The 27,886-nt window shown below is 49.1% G+C and overlaps 1 protein-coding gene across 3 annotated transcripts in view; it reads right to left on the minus strand.

The window, feature by feature from the left end:
• Positions 1 to 20,986, minus strand: part of OTOF (otoferlin) — a gene marked incomplete at both ends in the record, with an annotated part of 90,592 nt that extends 69,606 nt beyond the window's left edge. For all 3 annotated transcript variants that reach the window (XM_082672104.1, XM_082672102.1, XM_082672103.1), the window contains 2 exons: positions 4,637 to 4,695; positions 20,908 to 20,986. In XM_082672104.1, the coding sequence (XP_082528230.1) occupies positions 4,637 to 4,695; positions 20,908 to 20,986 (138 nt within the window). The remainder of the gene's footprint in view (positions 1 to 4,636; positions 4,696 to 20,907) is intronic.
• Positions 20,987 to 27,886: the final 6,900 nt, after the last annotated feature.

Below are 27,886 nucleotides of genomic sequence, written 5' to 3' on the forward strand. Positions count from 1 at the left end.
TTATTTATTTGAGCTCTCAACAGGAGAACATAAACATAAGTATGGAAGGCTGACTACCTACCTTGAAAACAAAAACAGAATACATAGCTTTTCAACTAACAAAAGAAACTCAATCTATCCAACTGAAAGCTGGAAAATAGGAAAAAAGAAAGAAGCAGAAAGTACAGTAAATGGAAAATATAAAATAAGATGGTGGTAGAAATAAGCCTTATAATAATAGCAATTACAGTAGAGGTAAATGGGTAAAACTAATCAATGAAAACAGAGAGACTCTCACATTGGGTAAGAAAACAAGACCTAATAATCCATGCCCTAAGAAGACACACTTGATTTTAAAAACGGAATTACTGAAGATAAGAACACGAAAAAAGATATACCAAGAAATTAAAAAGATCGAAACAGATACACCAGGCAAACGAACCAAAATTGGCTGAGATAGCAATCTTAATATCTGACAAAATGGAAATTGATGCAAAAAACAACATAAGAGACAAAGAAGGATATCAAGTGCCGGTTGAGGGGAAAATAAGCAAAATGATATAGCCATAATGAATATAAAGGCAACTAGTAACAGTTTCAAAACACATCAAGCAACAACTGACAGAACTGCAGGGAGAAATATATAGATCAACAATTGTAGCAGTAGATTTTATTACAGTCATTATTGAAACTGATAGATCAAGCAGAGAAAAATAAACAGAACATTTGAAGAATTAAATAATATAAATAATAAGCTTGAGCTTATATAATATCAAGCTTATATAGAGCTACAGATAGAGCCCCACACTAAACAAATTCCTTTTAAGCAGAGGGAGCATTTATGACCATGAATTATGTCATAAGAGAAGTCTCAGTAAATTCCAAAGGATCAATACCATACAGACTCTGTTCTTCGATCATAATGCAATAAAACTAGAAGTGAATAAAATAAGGAGCTATAATTTCATACATGTATTTATTTGGAAACTAAATAACGTTATTGTATAACTCTTGGGTTTAAAAGAAAATCATAAAGGAATGTAAGAAAAGTTTAAACCTGAATAATAGTGAAAACATTATATATAAATATTTATAGGATACAGTTAAAACTGCATATAGAGCAAAATTTACAGCTTCAAATACATTTATTAAGAAACAAGAAAAGTTAAAAATAATAGGCTTACGCAGAGCGGCTGGGCCCGTGAGCCATGGCCGCTGAGCCTGCGCGTCCAGAGCCTGTGCTCCGCAATGGGAGAGGCCACAACAGTGAGAGGCCCGTGTACAGCAAAAATAATAATAATAATAATAATAGGCTTAGCACTCAAGAAGTTAGGAAAAGAACCATAGAGTAGAATAAAATAAACAGACAGAATGGAAATAATTAAGAAAAGGGCAGAAATCAATGAAATGGAGAGCCACAACAGGGGAGAGTAATGAAGCCAAAAGCTGGTTCTTTACAAAGACTAATAAGATAAACAAATCTTTAACAAGACTGACCAAGAAAAACAGAGAGAAGAGACAAATAAATGAAATATGGAATAAAAAGGGGGAAATAACTTTAGGCACAGAAAAGATTTCAAAACAATCTTAAAACAGTATGATCAAATGTGCACTAATAAATTTGAAAACCCAGATGAAATGTAAAAATGCCTAGAAAAATGTAAAAATCCAAAATTGGTTCAAGAAGACAAACAGAAAGTGAAAAGGAAGTCAAAGAACTCCCCTCCCCAAACTGTCCAGACTTACATGTTTTTACATTTGATTCTTCCAAAATGTCAAGGTAAATTTCTATCTTATGCGTATAGTTCCAGAAAATTTTATGTATTATTGAATTATGAAAATTTTATGAACATAGCGGCAAAAATCTTAAATAAAATTATTTGCCAATTGAATCTGTGTATTAAAAATAATACGCTATGAAATATACTAAATATACTAAAGGAATATGTTATAGTTGTCTCAATTGGTGCAGAAGTTGTTTTTGATAAAGTTCAACAACCTTTTATAATAAAAACACTTAGCAAACTAGTAAACAAAGTTACATAGTAAAATCCTACTCCAGCAATTATTTTTGATGACAAAACTTTAGATGCATTTATTCTCTTTAATATGGAGAAGGCAGAAAGGACACCCACCAAAACCATTGCTGTTTAACATAGAACTAGAGATCACAGCCAATACCCTATGGAAAGATAATGAAGTAAGGAAATAGGATTGGAAAGGAAGAGATAAAACATTTCTTTTTGTAGATAATATTATCACATACATAAAAACATAGAATCAATAGATAAACTATTAAAATGAATAAGAGGATCAATATCAAGTTCAGCAAGTTTGCCAGATAAAAGAGGGACTTAAAAAGGAAAGGAAAGCATTTCTCTATGCCAGCAATAATCAACTAAAAAATGTAATAAGATACCATTCATGATAGTAACAAAACCATAAAGCATCTAGGAAATATCAAGAATACATAAGACTTCTATGTAGAAAACTTTAAAATCCTAGTAAAGGATGGAATAGATGATTTCATATTATGAAGAAAATGACATCTTCCTAAGTTAATTTTTTTTTTTTTTTTTTTTTGCAGTACGCGGGCCTCTCACTGTTGTGGCCTCTCCCATTGTGGAGCACAGGCTCCGGAAGCACAGGCTCAGTGGCCATGGCTCATGGGCCCAGCCACTCCGCGGCATGTGGGATCTTCCCGGACCGGGGCACAAACCCGTGTCCGCTGCAACGGCAGGCGGACGCTCAACCACTGCGCCACCAGGGAAGCCCCTAAGTTAATTTTTAAATTCAATCAAAATTTATTTGGTTTTTGGAAGGACTTAATAAACTTACTTTAAAATTTATCTGGGAGAAGAAAGATCCACAAATAGGCCAACTTCAAAAAAAAAAGAGTAAAGAACTTGCCTCATCAGATATTAAGACATTTTTAAAAAGCCATATTAATTAACACAGTGTGGTAAAGTTCAAGAACAGACAGATAGACTAAAGGAATAGAATAGAAGACTCACATAGACTTTAACATACAATAAATGGAAGAGATGATTGCTTGCTTTGCAAGCTGATGTTAGGAAAAATGGTTCCCTTTATAGAGAAAAATAAAACTGGACCCCTATCAAAAAGCACATACAAGATAAAAGATACAACTATAAAATCAGAAAATGTAGGAAAATACATTTGTAACCAAGAAGAGTATATAGACTTCTTCAACAAAACTTGGAAACACGCCAGGATTAAGAATTTCTAGTCAATGAGGGGCACCAGGGACAAAGTTAATAGATAGATGGTAGACTGGGAGAGGATATTTCAATATCTTAAACCAACAAGGAGTGGGTATCTAGAACATACAAAGAGCTCTTGCAAATCAATAAGAAAAGACAGCTATAACAATAGGAAAAAAGGGCCAAGAATATGGACAGGCAATTTAAAGAAGAGGAACCTTTAAATGTATCTTTAAAACAACAATGAGGTATCATTGTTAGCCTGATGAGAATCAGAGAGCTGTATAACACCAGGCGTACATGAGGATGTGGAAAACAGGCACTGCTAGTGTCAACCATGACAGTCCTGGGTCAAATTAAGTGTATGCATAGCCTATGAGCTAGCAATTCCTGGCCCTGGCGTATATCCCAGAGAAATACTTAACACAAGCCCAAGGGGCATATGCATAAGAATATCCATAGCATCTCTGGGGGTGGGGAGTTGGAGGCAAGCTAGGAGTTCCTCATGGGGGGTGGATGCACAGGCGAGATGAGTAGGGTGATTAACTCACCCTGGGTTGACCATGACTTTTCTGCTTTTAGTCCTGAAAATCTGTGTCCCAGGAACCCCCTAAATCTCAGGCAAGTCCCAGGATGGCTGGTCAACCTAATGTGTGTTGGATGTGTCCCATGGAGTACTGTAGAAACAGCAGATTAGCATAACAATGGACGGAATTTAAAAATGGTGCTCACTGAAACAAAAGGAAATATTTCACATGACACCATGCAGGTAAACATAAATTATACGCTTATGAGATAACAATACCAATTTTGTAAGAACACACGGGAAATCAAAAGATACACACGTTAAACACATTAGAATGGTTGTATATGGAGGGAAAGAATATGGAGATAAAAGAGAATGCGTGCATCCGTCCATCCCTACCTACACACTGAAAAACGAGAGGGGACCTTGTAGGGACCAATGAGACAACGTGCCATGAACGGAGGCAAATGATTTTCTCAACCCTCTGAGCCTGAGGTTCGAAAGAACAGAAAAGCTTCCTGCGGAGCCACAGTGGAAGAGGTAGCCCACTAGCTCTTGGAGAGGAAGGGGTGAGGTCCGTGTGTGACTGTATTTGTTGGAAGGTGGGTTAGCCTGGCCCTCCATGTGCCCAGGGAACAGGGAAGCCCCTCCAGGCCTGTTGGATGGGCCCAGCTGGCCCTTCTCTGTGCCAGACGCTCTGCACGGGGCTCTCCTCTACAGAGGTCCCTGAGAGGGGTCCTGGGTGGAGGGGACAGGAAGCCTCCTCCCCAGCTCCCACCACTGCCTCCTCCCAGGAAGCAAGGAGCTCTGGGCAGGCTTCCCCCCAGGGTGTGGGAGCAGCACACCCCCAGCAGGCGGGGAGTTGCTGGTTCCCCTCTGGGCTTGTGCTGCCCCAAGGGCATCCTACCTCTGAGAAGTCAGCCACATCCTCACAGTTCTCCAGGACCCGGGAGTAGAAGGATTGCCCTGGTGGGGAAAAGAGGAAATTATAGTCAGAACTCCCTGGACAGTAAGCTGTTCATTTCATAGCTCCCAATTCAATTCTTTTATATATGAATGGACAAAGGTCTCAAACCATTTAGAAGAGTGGTTATCAGTGGACAGGGCGAGTGAGAAGATACTGAAAGCAGCATGCTTTGTTTTCTTATTGTATACACTTGAGTTCGACATTTTTCATTTTCACTTTTGTAATTGAAAAAAGAATGCTTTTAAAAATCCCCACCAGCCTAAACCAATGGACCATTCACTGAAGGGCTACCTCCAGGTTGAACCCAGTCTCATTCTGAGGGTTAGTTTGGGTTGTCACCGGAGGGCAGGCTGGGGACCCAGGAGAGGGGTGGGGGAGTACGATGTGCTCTTCTCCCCCTGGAAACACCGGGAGATCTGTCAGGACCAGCGCCTGGCCAGGGAGGCATTGGAGTGAGTCCCCTCTGATGCTCCTTGGTGATGGGGCTCCATCCCCCTGGGAACCACTTCTCTCCTCTGGCCTTGGTGGCCTCATCTGTATAATAAGAGGGTTGGTGCAGGGATATCCAGGGCTTGTCTGGGTTTTAGAATTTAGAAGCAAGTCCTAGTTCAGTATGAAGCTGACAAGGAGGTGGCCAGGGGTTTGATGCCAGAGTCAGGTGGATGGTCTGAGGAAGGGTGTGTGTGTGTGTGAGAGAGAGAGAGAGAGAGAGAGAGAGAGAGAGAGAGTGTGTGTGTGTGTGTGTGTATTTGGAGGATGGGGGCACATGGGGAGGGGTTGCAACCAAGATAATGAGGAAGAAGCTATAAAGCGAAAGCTAGAGACACAGAAAACAGATGTGGAGTAGACAGATGGGAAAGAAAGATTCTTTAGCACTAGCCAGGGACAAAACAAAACAAAACAAAAAACTAAAAAGAAAAATCTCAACGACAAATCCGAGGCAGCCAGGGGAGGAGAGGAAAGCATGAGGGATGGTGCCTGAGCCTCTTCTAATTTTCCCCACAGGCAACATGCAATACAAATTGAGAATCAGGTGAGCATATCTGTGCACTGAGGCTTCCCCAAGGAAAGCCTGAATAATCAAAGGCCCTTTCATCCTGGAAAACGGTAATGAGCCTGGATATGGCTGTGTTCAAGCGTTTCCCGGAGTGAAACTGAGCAACCCAGCCGGAGGGGAGGGAGGGAGGGACAGTCCAAGATGGTATTACAGGGTTCAAATATGCATGAAGCCACTGGAGCTCAAACCTTCCCCTGCTTGTGTATTTCCTATAGCCTTGTTGGAAAAGATGTAAAATACTGTGAAATCAGCCATTGCAAAATTTATACATCAGGGCTCTGTTCTGGAAAGCAGTAAAACCTAATTGCCTCAGGCCCCGGGGATTTAAATGTGGTGAATATTGTCAGACAGGATGACCTAATTTTGCCTCTAGATATTAAAAAAAAAAAAGTTTGCTGAAAAAAAAAATCAAATCAATGGCACAGAACAGTGGAAAGGACAACTTATTAAGAAAACAGAATGTCCTTAAGCATTTTTGGACAGCCACTTTTTAGGAGGATTTGTACAAACAGTGACAGGGATAATTCCAGTGGTCCTTTTCTATTCATTAGGGCAGAGCCAGGGGACCTCTGTCACCCCTTCCAAGTTATCAGTGGGGATTACTCACCCCATCTCTCGTTTCAAGTTCGTTTCCACTTAACATCTACTCTACTCAATAGCAGTCTTGTTGACATTTCAGTTCCATATTAAATGACTTTCAGACAAAACCGTTTAAAATCCCAATATCCAATCACCTTTGTTGCCACTGAGATTGAGAATAAGTCTTGAGAGAAAGGAAATAGCCTGTTCCCTGCTGTGGAGAGGCTTTTGTGGATAGACTGAGCAGGAGATTAAGTGGGGAAAATTGAACAGCATCCTTCGTTCCTTCAGAGGCTCATGGGATAGCTGAGCTCTCTGGTCTGAAATAAAGTCCTCCTTGAGTCGATAAATGGAGTTTGAATAGCAGACTCTGTGATCACGCTGTAATAAGTGCCATGACATCAGATATACCCAAATGGAGGGGTCCACAAGTCCAAAGCTTAATCGAAGTCAGTTGTATGTTGTTTGCCATTTTACAGTATCCATATGGCTACTACTCCCCTAAACGATGTTCTCGTCTCATAAGGCAGGATGGAGTGCTAGCTTTCATGTGATGTGACTTAAGGGTACAAAACGTCCCCATCTGCAACAAACAGCTCTCTCTTCCAGACGGTTTACCTTGCTAGAGCCAGACCTTGAGAACTGGCAGGCGTATAGGGACTGGGCTGTGAGCCGGTGTGCATTCGTTCATTCCCACACATGAGGGTCTTCTATTCCTGCTGGGTCAGCACAGCCATTTGGCCGTGGAGGATGGTGGGCCAGCCGTTGTACAAAGATAATTAGAATTGGGACGCTGCCTGAAGAATCTTATTATGATCCAGAAGGGGGACAGGTCAGGCATGTAAAAGGCTAGTACATAAGGCAAAATTTGGTCGTTGGCATGCAGAACAAGTATAAATAAATTGAGAACACAGGAAAAAGAGAAGTGACCTCAACTTAGCAGATCAAAGAAGGTGTTATAGAGCCATGGGCATTTACACTGGCAGTTCGGATGGAATCTAGAAATGCAGAGACACTGGCGGGGAAGAGAGAGAGATGGCGGGGAAGAGAGAGAGATGACGGGACATCAGGCAGCGAAAGGTGTGAGCAAAGGTTTGAAAGGATGAAGCAGAGAATGGAGCCCAGAAGGAGTGGGACACAGGACAAGTGGGTTCTGATGGTGAAGGGAAGAATGAAAAGTGCCTCCCCTCAGGGAGCAGCCCCCCGAAGGAAGACCTGGACTGGGGGGTCCTAAGAGGGCACAGGGTGGGGGGAATGGACCATTACGGGGAAAGACAGTGTCCTGAGGACAAGCTTCAGGGACATGATGGCTTTGCCCAGGACCTAGCCCTCTGGGCTGTATCAGTACCTGACATTACTCTTTTCCTAGTGTGAGCTGAGAAATAGCGCAGAGCACCCTGCTTGTGACTCAGACCCGTCACTATTATTTCTTTGCGTTATTTACCATTAGCCAGACGTCACTGTCTGCAGTGCCGGGGGTGGCCTGTATGGAGGGTGGCCCGGTAATCACCCGTTCCCTGCTGCAATGCTGTGACATCCCCAGCATCTGCTCTCCCCCTGTTCCTCCACAGCACCTCAAGAGGGTGGCCCTGCAATTTTCATTCCCCCCCAGTTCCAAACAGTCTGTTCCTTTTCGAAGGCCAGTTACCCCCACAAGTGTGGGGAAGCAGGGCCCCGGCATCCCTGTGTGCAGAAAAAAAGCCTGGCTCACTCAGGTTTGGGGCCTGATGCTGCGGCTGAGGCCGGGAGGCCTGGAGATGGCTCTTCAGTCCCTGGGGTCTCAGAGTCATCATCTCTAAACTGGCGGCAATTATCCTGGACGGGCCTACATCCTGGAACCACTGTGAGGGTCAGCAAGAGACTGTTTCTGTGAAAGTCTGAGTAAAGCAGCAAGCCCCTTACAAGCACAAGGGGCCACGGGACAGTGGTGAAGCCTTGTGGGCCCGGCTGCCTGAGTTCAAAGCCCAGCTCTATCACTTGCTGGCCTTGTGCTCTTGAAGAAGTTAACTGGTCTCTGTGTTAGTTTCCTCATCCATAAAATGGAGAATATGATAGTGCTTATACACCTGGTACATAGCTCATTACCCAACTGAAAGATGCCTGTTATTCTACTAAAGAGTCCTGTTTTTTCTTTTGACATTTAAGTTGTGTCTTAAATATAAAAATGGTTTCCTCTATTACGGATCACATTTTGTAGCTTATTTTTAGTAGTATATAATCAGGAACAATTTTCTCCCTCATCTTGTATAATATTTTTCAAAGTTTAGTTATTTTACGTATGATTAGCTCTTCTTTTAACCAGATAAAATTTACATTCACAGATCTTAAGTGCACAACCAGTGAGTTTTGATAAATGCATATACTGTACTTGTGTAATCACCATACTATCAAGACACGTCAATCAAGAACATTCCTGGGCTTCCCTGGTGGTGCAGTGGTTAAGAATCCACCTGCCAATGCAAGGGTCACGGGTTCAAGCCCTGGTTCTGGAAGATCCCACATGCCACGGAGCAACTAAGCCCGTGCACCACAACTACTGAGCCTGCTCTCTAGAGCCTGTGAGCCACAACTACTGAGCCCATGTGTCACAACTACTGAAGCCCCCGCACCTAGAGCCTGTGCTCTGTGGCAAGAGAAGCCACTGCAATGAGAAGTTCGTGCACCACAACGAAGAGTAGCCCCTTGCTCGCCGCAACTAGAGAAAGCCCGCACAGCAAAGAAGACCCAACGCAGCCAAAAATAAATAAATAAATAAAACTTTAAAAAAAGAACATTCCTATTCCTCAAGATGTTCCCTCATCCCCCACTTTCCATAAGTCTCTACCCCTCATAGGTAAACCACTGCTCTGATTTCTAACTCTTTTTTTTTTTTTTTTGCGGTACGCGGGCCTCTCACTTTTGTGGCCTCTCCCGTTGCGGAGCACAGGCTCCGGATGCGCAGGCTCAGCGGCCATGGCCCACGGGCCTAGTCGCTCCGCGGCATGTGGGATCTTCCCAGACTGGGGCACGAACCCGTGTTCCCTGCATCGGCAGGGGACTCTCAACCACTGCGCCACCAGGGAAGCCCTGATTTCTAACTCTTGATTTTAAACTTCGTGTAAATGGTGGTGTCATACAGAATGTACTTTTGTGTATCTGGCTTCTTGAAGTCAATGTAATGCTTTTGTGTTTCATCTACATGGTTGTATATATCAGTAATTCATTTAATTGCATTGTTGAGCAATTTCTGTTGTATGAATACGCTGCAACTTGTTGATCCATTTTCTTGTTCATACTTTTGGGATTGCTTTCATTGTCAGGCTGTTGCGAGTAAAGATGCTGTGAACATTCTTGCCAAAGTTTTTTTGTCGACCTATCATTTCATTTCTTTTGGAGAAATACCTAAAAGCAGAATCACTGGCTCATAGCATAGGTGTATGTTTAACTTTAGAAGAAACTGTCAAACACTTTTCCAAAGTGATTATACTATTTTACAATCCCATCCACAATGTAAAAGAAATGTTCTGTATCCTCACCAACATTTGGTTATTGTCAGACTTTTACATTTCAGTGCATGTGATGTATTTCATTTTGGTTTTTGAGTTTCATTTCTCTGATGACTAATGATGTTGGTCACATTTTCATGTGTTTATTGGACATTTATATATCTATATCATGAGCAAGGCAAGGTTGTCCACTCCCACCTCATGTTTTTATGGGTTTTTTTGGTTTGTTTTTGCGGTACGGGGGCCTCTCACTGTTGTGGCCTCTCCCGTTGCGGAGCAACAGGCTCCGGACGCGCAGGCTCAGCAGCCATGGCTCACGGGCGCAGTCGCTCCGCGGCATGTGGGATCTTCCCGGACCGGGGCACAAACCCGTGTCCCCTGCATTGGCAGGCGGACTCTCAACCACTGTGCCACCAGTGAAGCCCCCACCTCATGTTTTATACAACATTGCACTGGAGTTCTAGCCAGTCAGTATTTTTCCAATTTTAAACTAACCTTGCATTCCTGGGATAAAACTCACTTGTCATGATGTGTTACCCCTTTCATATATTGCTACTCAACTGACTAATATTTTGGTAAGGATTTTTACATCTTTGTTCATGAGGGATATTGGGCTCTAATTTTCTTTTTGTATAAGGTCTTTATCAGATTATGGTATCATAAAATGAATTATGAAGTGTTCTTCCTTCTCCATTTTCTGAGAGTTTGTGTAAGATAGCATTATCTCTCCCTTAAATATTTTCTAGAATTTACCAGTGAAGCTGTCTAGACCTGAAGTTTTCTTTACGGAAAAGCAGTTTATCACCACCACCACCGCCATCATCATCATCATTATCATTGTTATTACAGACTTGATTTCTTTAATAGATACTGCGTTCTTTAGGTTTTCCATTTCTTTTTGTGTCAGTTTTGGTCAGTTGTTTTTCAAGGGATTCGTTCCTTTCACCTGTGCTGTAGAAATATAAAATTATTCATAATATTCCCTCAGTTTCCTTTTAATGTAACAATATCCCCTCTTTCAGTCCTGATATTGGTAATTTGTGTTTTCTTGCTTTTTCTTGTTCAGTCTTGCTACACTTTACCTATTTCATTAATTTTTTTTTAAAGAAAAAACTTTTGGCTTTGTTAGTTTTCTCTGTTGTTTGTTTTCTATTTCTTTCCTTTTATTATCCTTGGATTTAATATTTTAGATTGTATTTATTCTTATTTATTGAAACATAATTCACAAACCATAAAGTTCACCCACTTAAAGTGTATGATTCAGTGAGTTTTAGTATATTCACAAGGTTGTGCAACCATCATCACTAATTCCAGAATATTTTCATCACCTCAAATGAAGCCCCATACTCATTAGCAGTCACTCCCTATTCTCTCCTTCCAGCCCCTGGCAACAACTAATCCATTTTCTGTCTCTATCGATTTTTCTACTCTGGCCTTTTCATACAAATGGAATCATATGATATGTGGTTTTTGTGCCTGGCTTATTACACTTAGCATAATGTTTTTAGGATTTGGGTTTAATTTTCTTTTCTTTTTCTTTTTCTTTGGCTGCGTTGGGTCTTCGTTGCTGTGCACGGGCTTTCTCTAGTTGCGGTGAGCAAGTGCTACTTCTTTGTTGCAGTGCGCAGGCTTTTCATCGCGGTGGCTTCTCTCATTGCAAAGCACGGACTCTAGACGTGCGGGCTTCAGTAGCCGTGGCACGCAGGATTAGTAGTTGTGGCTCGTGGGCTCAGTAGTTGTGGCTCGTGGGCTCTAGAGCGCAGCCTCAGTAGTTGTGGCACACAGGCTTAGTTGCTCCATGGCATGTGGGATCTTCCTGGACCAGGGCTTGAACCTGTGTCCCCTGCATGGCAGGTGGATTCTTAACCACTGCACCACCAGGGAAGTCCCTACTTTGCTTTTCTTTTAGCAGCTTCTTAAGGCAGAAACCTAGATGATTGATTGTAGGCATTTTTCTTTTCTGCTATAAGTATTTAAAACTAAATGTTGATATGTAGTATTTTCATTAACATCCAGTTAGAAATGTTTTATAATTTTGCTTTTGTTTCCTCTTTGACCTTAGGTTATTTAGAAGAGTATTGTTTAATTTCCAAATATTTGGAGCTTTTAAAGATCTCTTATTGTTATTCATTTCTAATTGAATTCCAGTGGGGTCAGAGAATATACTCTGTAAGATGTCAGTCTTTTGAAATGTATTGACACTTGTTTAATTACCCAGCATATGGTCTGTCTTGATAAGTGTTCCATGTGCATATGAGAAGAATGTGTATTTTTCAGTTTGGGGGTGAAATGTTCTAGAAATGCCAATTAGGACAATGTGGTTGATGATGTTGTCAAATCTTCTATGTCCCTAATGATTTTATTGTTTAGTTGTTTGTGATTCTCTCTTGTAATAACACTTTTTCCCCCTGTCAGGAACACATACTCTTCAATTTTATAATGACAGTTGATGGGACAGTAGAACGAAGAAATTCAATTAAAAAAGAGTTGTCCAGGAAAACAGCTATTCCTTAAGTTCCTTAAACAGTGTGCTCTCCAAAGATCACCAGCAACTCAGATCCAGATTTGGGTTCTGCAGAGTCACTGGGCATCCCACAGGGGAGGCTATCCCTTCCTTTTCCCCACTTCTCAGCTAGACGGAGGCCCCATCTATCTCTCATCTGTTGTTTTCCACAAACCTTATTCAAATATCATTTCTTACCTCCACTCACTCATTTCCCCTTCCCTCACCCTGTTAACACCCAGGGACACAGCAGAAACTCAGGCTTAGGTGAGGGATTCATCTGAGAGGCAGGGACAGGGCAGGGATTATGAACTCCATCTCTCTGGCTCAGCTCAAACGTGTACTTCCTTCCAGGTGCTGCCTCAAAATGATTTTGCCATGTAACTAACTGATGACTCTGTTTCTCATCTTTCAGACCCAGGCACTGAGGCAGAGAGAGAGTGTGATGTTTCCCCTCGAGCCTAGGACAGCACGAGCCACACTCTCAGCAGCTGTTGCATCTTAGGTTCTCCCCGTCTGTGACGGATGGAGGAGCTTGTGGTCTCAGTGATCCATGAGCTGTGCAGAGTACCTCCTCCATGTCAGGCACCGGGAATATAATGAAGCGTGATGGGAGTGTGACTCTTTTTACATCCTTAAATGGGGTAAACAAATATTGTTAAAACTGCGGTCCTGACTTTACCTTAAACCTTGGCTTTTCAGAAAAATCCAGCGAGTGAAAACTGACTTGCAGCTAAGTTGATGAGCCCTGCTGTTTTGAAAAATAAAACAGAAGCAAAGACTGTTGAGCCAGCCTCCCAGGGGTGGATGAGTCCAGGTAGGAAGCAGACAAGAGGCCAAAGGTAAAAATGATCATGGGATATTCTCTGTCTCAGGAGACCTTTCTGGAGCCGTCAGTGGAAGAAACAGATCACTGCCGGGTGCTGCCGGGCTCAGGGGCTGCAGGGTCCCCCGCTGCTAACTGCTTGGCTGTAACTGCCACACCCGCAGGCCGCGCTGCTTCCTGCTGCTTCTGTTTCAGATTTGTTCTGTGCCAGGCACTGTGCTGGTCCCAGGGAACCTGGTGAGGTGCCTGCCCTGGAGGTGACGGCTCCAGGAGATTTTCACCTTATCATCTCCACGTCTGGCAGAATGTGGGGAGAACTCCTGCCCCCCACCAGATCCCTGGGTCCATGGGATCCCCAGGGTCACAATCCACTCTCTTTCTGTCTTTCTAGAAGGCTGCAGCATGAGGGGCCCTCATTAGGATAATCCTTACATTTTACAGGACTTTACAGTTTGTAGAGCCTTTCATGTAGATCAACTTTTTCATTTGATCCCAGAGCAGCCCCGTAAGAACCAGGCATACCTCGCCTTCTCCTAGGTCTTCACTTGCCACCCGGACTCCCAAACCACTGGATTCCAACCACTTTCCTGGGTACTCGGGGTACCGAGGCAAATTTCGGGCTTCCTGGGGGACACTCTCACTAGAATGAGCTGCAGGCAGGCCCATCCTCTTTGCGCCCCCCCAAACCTGCTCTTCCTTGTACGCTCCCCGGCCTCACTGGTGGTCTCACTGTCCACCCAGGTACTCAAGTAGGAAATCCAGCGGCACCCTCGTCCTGCCTTCTTGCTGACTCCCAATCCCAGGGCTGCCTCCTCCTCTGAACGGATGTCACCCCTTCTCTTCAAACCCACAGCCCCCTTTTTGAGGCACAACCCTCTGCCTGTGCCACTGCCCCTCCCTGGGCTCCTGGCCTGAGGTCCTGACCTCTACATCCCCAGATCGGATCTTCCCACCCCATCCTCTTGCCAAGAGCTTTGGTGACTCCCACTCAATTACAAGGCAAAGTTCAAACTCCAGAGTGTGACACTGAAGACCCTCTGTGTTTGAGCCCAGCCTCCCCTCCACCCCATTCCTACCCCAGGCCCTGCCAGCGCTCCCTGTTCCCCAAGCCCTTGACACGGCTCCACACCATCACATCTGTACTGATAGTAGCCCCTCTGCCTGGAACGGGGCCTTTCATGAGTTTTGTCTCTGCCAAAATGCTATCCTCTCTCAAGGGTGTTTAAATATCAGCCCATCCCCTGCTCAGTAAGATCTCCTCTCTGGGCCTGCGCACTTTTCCAACTTCATCTCGTTGACTCACCCGCTCAGGGCAGCTCCTGGAGCTCCTGGTCTGAGTGGGCTTCTCTTGCCTCAGGCTGCCTTGCACCTGTACCTCTCTTTCCAGAACACTCATCCCACTCACAGTGACTTGTGCAATGACTGTCTTCCCCTTGAGGGCAGGGACCTTGTCTGTCTCATTGACTGCTGTCACCCCATTGCCTGGAATAGCACTTAGCTCATAACTGGTCCTTGATGCATATTATTACCTGGATGAATGAAGGAGTGAATGAATGATTAAATACTTGACTTACAAAACACATTAAAATATAGCTTTCAATGAATTGGGAAAGAGTTTATGACATTAATGAGTTAATCAGAAACTTGATCACTGAATACTTGATAGTATTAAGGATTTATTTCTTTTTTAGGAGGGATATAATATGTGGGGTTTTCTGTTTTTTGAGTCCTTGATTTTTACAGCTATATACTAAATATTTAGAGAGGAAATGGTGTGGTGTTTGGGATTTACTTCCAAATTATTTGGGGGGTGGGAGTAGGAAGGGGCACAAATGAAACAAGATTGGCCATGAGTTGATAGCTGTTAAGACTGCATGGGGAGAACTTGGGGGCGTTTATACTAGTCTCCCTACTGGAGTATATATTTTAGATTTTCCATTCTAAAAAATTAGGAATAAAAAAAAAAGATCAAACCCAGGGATGGGAGTAGGTGGAAGGGATATAGCTTTTATGTTATCAGTAAAGGTGGGTAAGATAACCAAGACTTTGCAATTCAGGAAAATTATTTGCAAGTCTGTTCTTGAGCTGCCTTCCAGCAGCATTTTTGCTGAGGGCCGTTTGTAGCAGAAGACAGTTACATGGTCATTTCCATATCATGAAAACACATCTGTCTCATCAAAGCAGGAGAAGCTTAGGGAACATTCAGCACACTCTGCTGCTCTCCGAGGTCTGCAGCCGCTTGCTCTGGCCCCGGGGGAAGAGGATATTTACCTCCTAGGGCTTTAGGCACAGAAGATCCACTCCCCCTGTGATGAGGGGCCAGGGGGTGCTTGGAAGAGTGGAGGATGTGGCGTAAATCCCTCGGGCCCCTCAAAAGCGCAGAGCTGTGTCCACAGCCAGCTGTTCACTGCAGAAACTGTCCTAAGGGTTCCCTCTATCTGCCACCTTCACTGGGGCAACACCCGCCCCACATCCTCCCAGAGAGGAGGTGCTGGGCGGGGCTGGAGTGCACAGGCAGGTCCAGGCGTCCCAGGAGCATCTCAGGGCTGGGACACAGGGGGTACTCTGCCTCCTTCACCAGGGGTGGTAGAGAAGTCTCCGGATAGAAATCCTATTTCTCACCAAGGCGGAGAGTTCCCCCATTTTAATGGGAAAATAAATCTAATTTGGAGGCTGAGGTGGTCCCTGCAGCAGCCAGGAGTAGGGGAATCTTGTCCTCAGTGCCCAGGCGGGGGCCCCAACCCCTTCCCAGCACACAGTCACCCACCCGGCCGTGCGCTCCTTTCCAGGCTCTCTAACCTCCATCTACTACCTGCAGCCTCTGCTGTAACCAAACCTAGTGGCTTCCTGGCCATCGTATTTAAGTGGCATTCCCCTCCTCTGGCCTCTGGTCCCGTCAGTCCCTCACCCAGAATGGCCTTGCCTCCACCAGCAACCCTTCCTCGCCCCTCCTTCTGCATCTCCACGTGTGCGAGCAGCTATTCAAGACCCAGCTTAAGGGCTTCCTCCCCGTCTCCTCTGCCCCCTCCTCTGCCTTCTCACGAAGCCTTCCCTGATCTCTGCAGCTGGGAGCAAGCCGCCATCCTCTGAACGTGTTGCAGTTTCCGCCCCGCCCCTAAGTGCGCCTTGGCCCTCTGTGTCTGGCAGTGTCTCTCCACGAGGTCTGCGCACATTTCCTCTGCCCTGTCAGACTGTGAGAGCCCGGTTCCTTTAAGCCCCACCCTGTACCTTGTGCTCTAGGCAGCAACGCTCAGGAAGAGCCTGTGCCGTGAAGCGGGAGGGGCGGGGGAGCTGTGTAGCCTTTCTTGCTTCCGACCTGAGGACCACAGCTGGACTCCCCAACATTTGCTAGAAGGTGAAGTCAGCCTCCCTCTGGGGCCCTGGAAGATCCCCCGGGTTGGGAGGTCAATGGAGGGAGCTGGGGCCAGGATGCTTGATGCCTCCACTTCCTGATCCCCTTTGGATAGACAGCTGGGGGTGGGGACATTCACAGTTGGGAACACTGAGCCGAAGAGTGACTGTCACAGAGGAAGAAGGATTTAAACCCACTAACGAGTGAGTACCTCAAAGACGTGCCGTTTCGTGTTCATTTGGATGACTTGGCCCGGGGCTCAGCACAGGGCTCAATTAGGAGAGCTAAGATCAGATGCCTGTCTTGAAGGTGCTTGGAGGTTAGTACAGCATACAAACCGGGGCAGTTTCTGAACTACAAAGTGCCCTAGCTGAGGGGTGGAAGGAGCGTGTACACAGTACTGCAAGGGAGGCCGAGGGCTCCACAGAGGAGGTGACGGCTGCGCTGGGCCTTGAAGGGTGCACAGAATTAACGGGAGTTCTCAAGGTGGAGACGGCAGAAGAAATATGACGGCTCGAGGCTTGGAGGTATAGAAGACTTGGCATCTTTGGGGGAATGGCAGGAAGTTCAGTGTAGTGGGAACCCAGTGGGTGGTGTGGGGAGGGAACAAAGAGGAAAAGTCAGCTGGGCCAAGGGGGGAGCCTTCATAAAGCAAACCTCTTTGCCAATTACCAGGTCAGGCGAATTATGTGGAGATCAGAGCCAGCCTCCAGAGATCACCCATCTTATCCATCGAGTCCCCAAAGTTGGTATCTTGGCAAGAAAACTCAGGGATGGAGAGTAAAGGAAGATTAGCAGGCTGGCCCCAGACAGTCTGTCACTTGGTTCCCTGACAGCCCAGGAACCCATGCCTGGGGGCTTGGTTGGGGCTGAGACCTGGGCAGAAGGTTGGACTAGAAGATCTTAGAGGCCCTTCCCACTCTGCCTTCCGTGGCTCTATGATGCATGCTGGGAATTATTTCAGGAGTTGAAAAAGGACAGCTTAAGCTAACACTTCCTCCCTCTGAGTGGTGACCTGCAGGCAAGATGGCCCCTTCCCAGACAGCCCACTCCTGATTCTGGCTGCGGCCCTCTGCGTTAAATGAGGACTTGCTTACGGTCTCCATCTTGCTTATGGGAAGCGGAGGCCCCGAGGCCCTGTGGTCCGCTTGCATGACGGGGCCTGGGGTCCAGGACTTCTGGTGTCTCCTGTCTGACTCAATGGACTGTGACTCCTGCAGGTTAGGGGCTGTGTCTTCTTCCCCCTGAGGGTTCCAGGCCTGTCCACAGATATCAGCACATTTCAGTGAACAAACGAATGAGGGCAGGACCAGGTTAAGAGGGGCTGCTGGCACAGTAAGACCTAAGAGCTACAGATGGAGCTGGCTGGTGTGTGCTGAGCCGAAGGGCAGGTGGCCGGCTGACCTGGGATGGCAGGGAAAAGAGGGGTGGCCGGGGACAAAGCTGGAGCATGCCCAGCCCACATGGGAACAGGGGCCTCAGGGGTGGTCTGCCCCAGGCCTGGGTTCCTGTGGAACATCTTAGCAGGGGGTCCCTACAGAGCAGAGGCCAGGCCAATTTGCCTCCTCCTGGCACAGGTCGGGAACCCCTCAGGCGTGCCCTCCTCCCCGCTTTATATCTCGCACGCTGCCCTCTCTCCTCACTCCTGGCTGACAGAAGGAAGCTGGGCTGGAGAGATGATGACTCAGAAGCCAGCAGCTGCCCCAAGTAGAAGTGAAACCGTTGTCTCACAAACACATCGGTCATTTAAATGCTCTTTCCTTAAAACTCTTTCATACCTATTTTTTTCACTGAAGCAACCTGATGAAGTGAATGTTATCATTGTACCCATTTTACTGGTGAGTAAACTGAGGGTCAGAGAGGTGAAGTAAGTGGAAGAACCCAGGTAGGACCCAGGGCTTTTGACCCCATATCTACAGATTTCTCTACCACAACCCCATAGGGCTCTTTCCTAAGTGTCCTGTGTCGTGCAGCACAGAAAGTCAAGCTTTATTTCAACCAGTTGATCTGGTCTACCTGGGCCACGAGTAACTCACCTGGTGCTCCCTCACCCCACCTGGCATTGAGCTTCACTCAAGGGATCTGGGGAGCTCAGGGCCAGCATCTCCCTCTGACCGTCCACTGGCTTCTCGTTTCTCCCTGCAGGGTACTTGCTTGGACACCAGTGGTTGTGTGTGCAGGAGACACTGTGGAACATTCTAGGGTGAGTCCGTTCCCTCTGAATTGTAGTTAGTGTTGGTCTTTTGGGGCATCTATAGTTGTCAACTGCTGGCAGCAGCAGGTGAATGGCTGGGGCATCTCTGGTTCTTGCAAAGGACTCTTTCTGGAAACCTGCTTGCCATCTGCCTGTTCCTGCTGTCCAACCCCCTCCCCAGGGGCTCTGCCTACGGTCACGTGCTGCAGATGCAGAGCCTGGAAGTGGATTTCTCCACTCAGTCCAGAGGGCATGAGTTGCAAATAGGCTAATTCCTGTGTGGTCCACTGAGGCTAGAGGACTAGCCCCACTGCCCAAGGAAAAAGGTGGGCATCCGATAGACAAGGTGCTTAACCCCAGTTCACCAGGAGGGGATAAAGAGGCTTTCAGGGTGGAGCAGCCAGGGCTGGGATGAGGTCTTGTGAACTGGGGCCACTGTGCTTCGGTCCCTCCACTAAGGCCATACAGATCTCTTTACACCTTGGTTTTTCTGCCTGCAAAAGGGACTGGTTTGTGCAGCCTGGGACTGTTCTGTCATGGCAGCAACAACACGGCGACCTGTAGCTAAAGACCCAGATACCGTGCTATCTTCCCACCACGGGGACACGTGTCACAGATGAAAGGACACACTTGCTTTTTCTAAAGGCAGCACGAGCTGGCAGGTGGCACGCGGAGAGCCAGGGTGCTGCAGAGAAAGCAGTCTGGGCGGGTGTGGGAAGCAACAGGCAGCCGAGCCCCCATTCCTCTCCCTCCTGCTTGCACGCACACTGCGATCCCCTCCACCTCTGCCTGTCCCTACGCACAACAGGCCACAGTGTGGATAACCCAGGGCCTCGTGCCCAGAGCTGGCCTGACGGTAGCTGCTGGAGAGGTCCTGAGAGGGCTGCCCCATGGTCTCACCTCTCCCTCCTGACGCAGGTGCAGATGTGTGTCCAGCCTGGGCCCTGATGCTCACTTTGCTCTTTAATCTGGTGGGTTCTCTCAGCTCCTCCCCTACTCTCCCACCCCGCCCCCCTCCCCCGCCACCCTCAGACACTTCTGTGGGGAGAAAGGGCCATGTCTAGTGAGGAGCACCCTGGCCTTTGGTCAAAGGCTGCCAGACATGCCCCTGGCCCAGGGGGCTAGGCTGTGGCCAGGCAGAGGCAGAGGCAGAGGTGCGTGGGTAAAAAGCAGAGGGAAGCCTGGCCTTGTCTTTCCCTGCTGAAAACCTTCAGGGGCTGCCCACCTTCCCCAGGGTGAAGGCAGTCTTACCTCCTCGGAGCTACCTGTCTCTCCTGCCTCAGCTCGCACCTGCCCTGGGATCCAGGCTTATGTTCCCGTGTCCCAGCTCCTCTCCTGATCTTGGGCATCCTGTCCCCTCTGTCTGCTCTGTTCTTACCTCTTCACCTTGCTCCTTTCTGCTGTTCCCTTGGGTTTCAGCTGAGGTGTCACCTCCTCCTGGAAGCCTTCCCTGACCACCCTGCCTCCAGCCTGGGTCAGGGTGCTGCTTCTGTAGCTTGCACCCTACACTCATCCCCATCGTCATCGTATCACACACTTGTCCCTATTGTCTGCCCGCTGGTCCTCCTGTCCCAGTGGATGTGGGCTTATTGAGGTCAGGGTCTGGGTCATGCCCAGCCCCTGGCCTTGGCACAGAGATCATAGTAAATGGTCACTGGATGTGTGAGAGGGAAGGAGGCTAGGAAGAGAACCGACAGAGAGGGAGGCTGGTGGGGCTCATAGGATCCCTGACCACAGACAGACCTGCGAGAAGCCAACAGTATCCCCATCATGCTGGTTCCTAGGAGCCCCCCGGGTCTTCCAGGCTGTACACCACACCCCAACTCTGTGCCCAAGGAAATCAACCTGCAGGAGGGAGAGGGAGAGGAGGAGGGGGCCCAGGGAGATTCCGCAGCGCTGGGTCCCTCAGCCCTGGGTTCTCCTGAGCCCTGGGGTAGGGTCCTCACTTTTGCCTCCCCAGGACCTCCTGCAGGCAGAGGACAAACCTCTGGTTGGCACATTGGCGAGTGCAGGGAGAGACACACATGCAGACATGGAAACGTGGGGGACCCTGATTTTCCAGAAATCACAATGGTTAGTCAGGCCAGGGGCAGATGGCTGCCTGTGAGAAGCCTCATCACACCAACCTTCTAGAACTTTTCCAATCCATCCTCCCCTCCCTGCCCTATCCCGTCAGCCCGGAGCTGGGGTCCCCATAAGACTGGAGAGTCCCTACCTCGGAAAGTCACTTTGGCGATCCGGTCGCCCCTGCCCCGCAGCTCGGAGACCGTCTTGAGGTGGACGAACAGAGCCATGCTGGTGCGGGAGCCTGGGTACCGCCAGGCGGGAGCAGCTGGGGAAGGAGTGAGCTCTGTGGATGGAAGGCACTCGGCACACGTGCCTCCCTCCTCTCCTACACCGCCTCCTCTCCCCTCCGATGCTGCCCACAGAGATTAAGGCAACCAAGCCCAGCCGCTCCTTCCAGAGACTCACAGCCCGGCCAACCTCCACCCCTCCAAGTTGTCAGCCCAGCGTGTGTGCATCTGTGCGTGTGTGTGTGGTGCGCCCGTGCGCAGCCTAGCAGCGCAGACGGTCTGAATTCATTATTCAGCAGCCGCCTGCTCCCAGATAAAGGACGGCCCAGCTTCAGGTGTCTCCTCGCAGCTCCTGGGGCAGAGCTGCCTGCCCTCCCCTCCACAGGGCCTGCCAGGCAGCTCTTCTGCCACCAGGAGTGGGAAGATGGGAGTGGGCATGAGCGCGGTGGGCCGGGTGTGGGGCGGCACCCCTCCCATGGGGGAGAAGGAACTTTACGATCTGTGTGCACAGGAAGCTGAGCTGTTGCACTGATGTTTCAGGGTGCCTCCCGCCCCCCCAGTCAAGCTGGCCAGCAGGGCTGCTGGTGCCCACCAGGCTCAGGGGACCTGGACGCTCTGGAAAGGTCACACTGTGCTATGAAGAAATCCCAGCCCAGGGCCCTTCAGCTGGAACATCGGCACCTACTGGATAGCATCAAGGCTGTGCCTGGTGGCCAGTCCCTCAGAAATGGGAGCCCTAAGAGGACAGGGAATGGACTTTCCCACCTGCTCTCATGGAGATTAGGACCCCAAGAGGCCGGGTCCTGACTCCCTGGGATCTGGGAGGATGGAGGTGCTGTTTGGGGGGCACTGAGGAGCCAGGCTAAGCATGGCTGGAGATGCCTGACTGCGAAGGCCTCAGAGGCTTATGTCTTACTAAGGGCAGTACTTCAGGTCCAGGGCACTAACCCAGCCCCGTCCTAGGGCCTGGGCGTGGCGAGATGTGCTGCAGGAGAACTGTCAGCTGCGAGTGGTTGGGGAAGGGATTTCTGTGGCAGAATTTCCAAGGACCAAAGGAGATCTGCCCCTCCTTTCTTCCAGCAGCACACCCCTGGAGGGGCTCAGTGGGAAGGGGACCCTGGGGGCTGGGGTCCCCGAGCCTGGAGCCTTTGCAGGGCCATCTGCACCCTTGTTCTTGCTGTTTGCTCTGCATGGAATGCCCCTACCCCATCCCTAGCCTCCCGGCTCAGCCCGACTGATGCCTATCCCCGGAAGTGCCTCTGCACCCCCACGGCACTCAGGCTGGGTCGGGTCCTTGTCTGTGCTGTCCCGTCCCCTCTCATCCACTGCTTCCTTGGGCTTCTCCACTTACCTCCCCCGACCCCCGACTGGGAGACCCTGGAGCCCTGCACCTTTGTGTCCCCAGAGCCTCGCATGGTCTCCTGTGGATAGTAGAATATCCCATGAATGTTGACAGGATAAAAGAGTGAGCGTGGTGACCTATCTGAACAGTCTAAAGGTTAAAAAAAAAAAAGAAATATTAAATTTTTACAACGTGCTGGCAAGAGGTCACTCTCCCTTTGAATTCTATAGTCCAAGCGACCTGCAGGGTACCACAAGAGCATTCTTCCTTCCTTCTGGATGTCTCCTCCTACTCTACCCTATTTTTCTTTATCTCTTTATGTTCTAATTCCTTCTCTCTTTCCTTCCTCAATTCCTTCTCCTTTCTCACATTTATCTAGCCATATTGAATTAAAGAATATTTTAGAATATTGTATTTAGGCAATAAAAGTGAAAGTCTAATTTTCTTTAAAAAAAAAACAACAGATGTTTAATGTCTCTTTTTAAGAAAACTAACTTCACTAGCGTGTTCCAACCCTAAGGCCGTCAGGTGATCTTTGTAAAGCCTGGCGGTGCTGTACAGGGAAAAAAATCCATCTCCCTAGGCTCTCTGGATGTTCCCTCGTGAAGGGGGGGAGCTTCATGAGGCCTCCTAGGGACCTGTGCATCTTTAGGAGAAAGCCCCTGAACTTGCCCTCGGTAAGGCCTGGAACTTTGCTGAACCTCAGTTTCCATATCTGTGAAATGGTAGCAATTCCATCCGGTCAGCACACAGCACCCCCTGGCTGAGCCACTGACCCTTCTGAAACCTGAGCCAGATCCCACTTTTTAATTTCCACTCTCCTGACTATCACCCATTTGGGTAACTCTTAGTACGACATTCATTCACTGAATGTGTACTGAACTCCTTCTGGTACCAGGCGCTGGGGACTCAGAGATGAACATGGTAAGTACTAGCCCTCAGGCAGAAGGGGCAAAGGAACTAGAACACAGACACACAGAACCCAGGACGAAGGGTCCATGGGTGGATCAGCTTGGAAGCCATTAAGGGGGGAGGGAGTGGGCACCGGACCTTGTCTGGGGATGGAGGTCTTTAGGACCACCTTCCTGGAGTTGTTCTAAAGAACTAAAGGTTGTTCTTTTACGACTTTTATGAATGTTGCTCTTCTCATAGCCCATGTTCTGCGTGGAGAATTTAGAAATCTATAGGAGTGGCTGCGTTTTGAAGGATGGGTGGAGGGTCTTGCATCCCATTTGCAACCATTCATTCCCTTTCAGCTCCTTCTCCTCCCCGGGCCTCAGTTTTCCTGCTCTTGCACCCCTTGGAAGCCTGTGCCCCCGCCGGTTCCATTGTCATCTGTCTGAGAGGGCCTTCTGAGGATTCTGGAAGCTGAGGTCTTCATCGGCTGCCACTGACAGGGTCAAACTGTGAAGGTAACACCCCTCACCTGACAGATGAAGTGAGATTGTGACGGAGGAGGTTAAACTGCAGAGGTGCTTGCTGACACCAGGACTGCTGTAGGGGGAGCCGGGGAGCAGGTGGGGGGCGAGACACAAAGAGCCTGGTGCCTTGGAGGCTGTCTGTCATCACCCCCCGCCACCCCCGCCAATTAAAGACCTTAGGCCCCACCCTGCCCTACATGTGGCCCAGGGCTGTGTGAGGGTCACTGGAGAAATCTGGGTGTGGGCACCGACCACCTACAGGAGGGACGCACTATGACCAAGAAACCTCACCTGGGCCGGCCGAAGCTTTGCTCTCTGGGGCAAAGGCCCAACCCTGGATTCACAGGAGGGACTGCGCTGCAGAACTGGGGCAAGTGTAAATCACACACTAGACCTTTTCACGACTGGCTTTTGCTCCTTACTTATAAACCTCTCTTGTGGAGTAGTCTGAGAGGCAAGCGGAGGTAAGAAGGAAGTTCCTAGGGAGAAAGGAGAATTAAGGAGAAAAATGTCCTGCGCTCCCGACGTCCGTGCACACACACACACACACTTAAATTACAGTGTCCTGGGCAAACACGCCAAGCGGGACACACGTCTGAAGCCCCCTCCTGGAGGCCCCGCGGAACGGGGGCCCGGTGGAAAACCTTGGGGAGCAATGGCTCTTGACGTCCCTGTGGCCACTCGGGCCCTGGGGCTGAGCCGAGCTTGGGCTGCTGCTTTGTGAACCGTTTCCACCTCCGACCCGCCTCGGAGCATCACCCATCTGGCCTGGCGGGGAAGCTGAAAGATGACAGGATGCGAAAACGGAGGCTTGGGTGGGAGCGGCGATTTGCGGGGTCACACAGGAGAGGACGTGGAGATGCGGGAACATCTCGCGGGCGCGCCCCGCCTGGCTGCTCCTAGAAGAGGACGGCGAGCGGGGTGCGGGGCCCCGGAACGCCGCGGCGGCGGCGCAGCCCCCCTGGCGTTGCCAGGCGCACGGTTGCCGGGTAACCCGTGGCCAGAGCGCCAGGGCTCGCTGCGCGCTCGCCGCCCCCATCATAGCCTCCCGCGGCGCGGGCGCCCTACTGACCGAGTTCAACGCCGCCTACGTGCCCCCCGGCCTCATGCCCGGGTAAGACCGCCGCACACCAGGCCTCGCCTGAACCTGGGGCTCAGAGCCCCTGCGGGCGGTCTCTCCCCTCCTCCCTCCACAAAACCCTCCACCGGCCTCCAAACTCCGCCCTTTGGGGGCCGAAGGAACCCGGGGCGCCAAGCTTTCACCTGGCGGGGTGGCCTCCCCAGAGGTCTGCGCTCTCAGAGCAGGCAGTGGCTGGGCGCGGCGGGGGCTCTCCAGGCCCCCTTCGGTAGGAAGTCGGTACCTAGCGAGCGCGGAGCCCGCGGGCCGGGATAACCGTGGTTGGGGTCCGGGTCAGCGGGAGGCGGGGGAGACGACGTGTGGGGTTGGTGTTCGGAGATGCCGGGCAGGAGCAAGAGGGTGAGGAGTCCCCGAGAAGGGAGCGGGTTCTTCGGCCCCCACTACATTGCGGGCACGCAGGATTCCCGCAACATGAATTACTTGTTGGTTGAAGGAGCGAAGGCGACCAGGTGGGCACCCGGGAGCGGGGCTCGAAGAATCTGACAAGGCAGGACCGACAGTAACGTTTGGTGGTGTGCTCTACCCACCGGATCGCCTCCTCGGTTCTCCCACTGACCTCACTTAATCCTCACAGAATGCTGCCTTTGAAAGCTTCCCAGCCCCCAGACCTGCCCTACCTTTAGCATTTTCGGATGCAGGGCAAAACCTACTTTTCCTTTCTCTGGATGTGTTCACACTCCAGACAGCTAAGGTGCAAGTCTGACCGCTCCCTTCCATTCTTTGGTCCTTTTTCTCAAAGTGTCTGAGATTTCCACTCCCAACCTCCTCTTCCAGGTTGTGAGACTGTCTCCTCTCTTCTACCAGTCAACACGGCCATTGAGGATGGGGGCTGGATTCTGAGGAGCCGCCTGCAGGGCACCTACACATCTGTATTGAAAGAATGAATGAAATTAATGTCTTGAGAGTTTTGCAGGCAGGATCTCCACGTGGGTGGAAAAACACGTGCTCTCTTCTGCAAACTAAACAGGCTGCAAAACAAAGAAAAGGTCTCCGTGTATACTTTGTGTGACGTTTGGGTTGTCTTGAAGCAGAATAAGGCTGACATAGAGGAGCTGTGATATTAAAATAACTTCTGCACACAGAGGTAGTACAGTAAGTAGGGGCCGGTTCTGTAGCTCTAATCCAGCCCCTTGGGGGACAGGGCCTTTCCTGGGCCTTAGAGAGCTCAAAAGCTGCTTCGGTTCCCATCAGACAAAGCTGATTTACCAGGTCACAGTTGTTTGCGGAAGTCAAGCCAGGTGTGTTAGAGAAGAGGACTAAGGATTTTCCTCTTAATTCTTTCAATCGTTTAGGCGTTCCTTTGATAAAGATGTGTTGAGTGCTTGGGATGGGCCAGGTGTTGGGTTAAGACAAACAAGTGGGGGGCTGCCCTGGAGGGGTCCCCAGTCTGGTGTAAATACATAAGGTTTAGTTCAAAACCATCTCTGCAGCCTTGGATAGTGGTGTTTACACCACACTCTGGGTGTTTATCATGAAATTTGATTTCGTACATTGCTATATTTTTGTCTTAAGCCCACCACAGTCTCCAATGGAACCTAACCCTCCCCCACAGCTCCCCAACTCGGTCCCAGGTTGCGGGGCGGGAAGCTGCATGTTTCAGAAGCAATCCCAGGGTACTTCTCTATCCACGCCACTCGTCTGCAGTTCCCTTGAGTGCCCTGTCCTCCGACTGATCTAGAAATTGTGATAACAAGTGAATCATAAATAAGGTTGCAAGCGTGGATGGGCTCGTTTGAGCAGCTGAGCCTCTATGTGTTACTTTCTTGGCTGGATCTTTCTGGGAGGGAACTGCTCTCCCTAAAGATTCTCATCAACAAGGAGTGAATTGAGCTGTCTTATGTGTCTAAATGCTACCTTATTGGCAACTTTGTTAACGTAATGAAAGAATCCAAGATTCCCTGTCACACTTGGGTAATTATTATTTTGTATGTCTTTTCAAAGATGAATCACAGGATTTTAAGTGCAAGCAGTCTCTTCTGACACTCAGATCGTCCTCCTTACCAGTTTTACTCAGAGAGGCAGAAATACTTGCAGGGGTGAGGACCTCGGAAGCTAGGCAGTCCAGCCCCACCACCACCTCCCGTTCCAGACGTGGTCACTGAGGTCTGGGGGATGGGGACTTGCCTGGGCCTCAGGCTGGTGATGGAAGAGCTGGGCTGGAACCAGGTCCCTGATGCCCTGTGGTAGCACTGTGAACCCCCAGCACTGAGCTGGGCTTTTTACAAACTTAAAAAAAAAAATCTTCACAACAACCCAGTTGTCAACCCAGATGCAAAACTGCCCGAGGTCTTTCATCAGGTTGCCCAGCCAGGTCTGTGTGACTTCAACACCCTGCTCTCCCCAACTGCTAGCAGTTATCATCAGTTAGATCTCTACAGCGTTCAAGGCCTGATTCTGGGTACTGAGGGGAACAGGATGCTGGTCCTCAGACAACGATGCCCCACCTGCTCCCTTGCCGCTTTGGGCAGTACAGCCCTCAGACATCGTGCCACTTTCTGACCCATGTGCCCTCCCTGCAGGGAGCAGGGAGCTCTCGGGTCAGAGATCCCGGGATTGTAAGGCTTTTGGAGGGATGAGACTGGCTCAGTGAGACTCTGTGCCTCCTGCCCGCAGGTCAGATCTAGGTGGGACCCATCCCTTTGCGCTCTGCCTCCCACCACACCTCACCGGGCTCCCAGTCCGAACATTTGACCTGCCCGTGCATCCTGGGGGACAAAGCAAAGGTCGTCTGCCCAGGAGGATGTAGGAGGCCCAAGTGCCCACATAGCTACCTGATGCCACTCACACAGCCCTGAGGAACTGGGGAGCCTTCCTAAGAACAGGGGATGGGCGGCTCCGGCAACCTGGGCTTTGTAACAGGGACCCTCCTTCTCTGCAGAAGAATCATAAGCCCATAGAGATGTGCTCCCATTTGTCAGTTCAATTCAGCAAATACTTACAGAGCATCTACTGGGTGCCAGGGATGCAAGTATGAGTAGAACCCAGCCCTCTCTCCCCAT

The sequence above is a fragment of the Grampus griseus genome (genome assembly GCF_964374135.1).
Source record: "Grampus griseus genome assembly, chromosome: 15".
Lineage (NCBI taxonomy): Eukaryota > Metazoa > Chordata > Mammalia > Artiodactyla > Delphinidae > Grampus > Grampus griseus.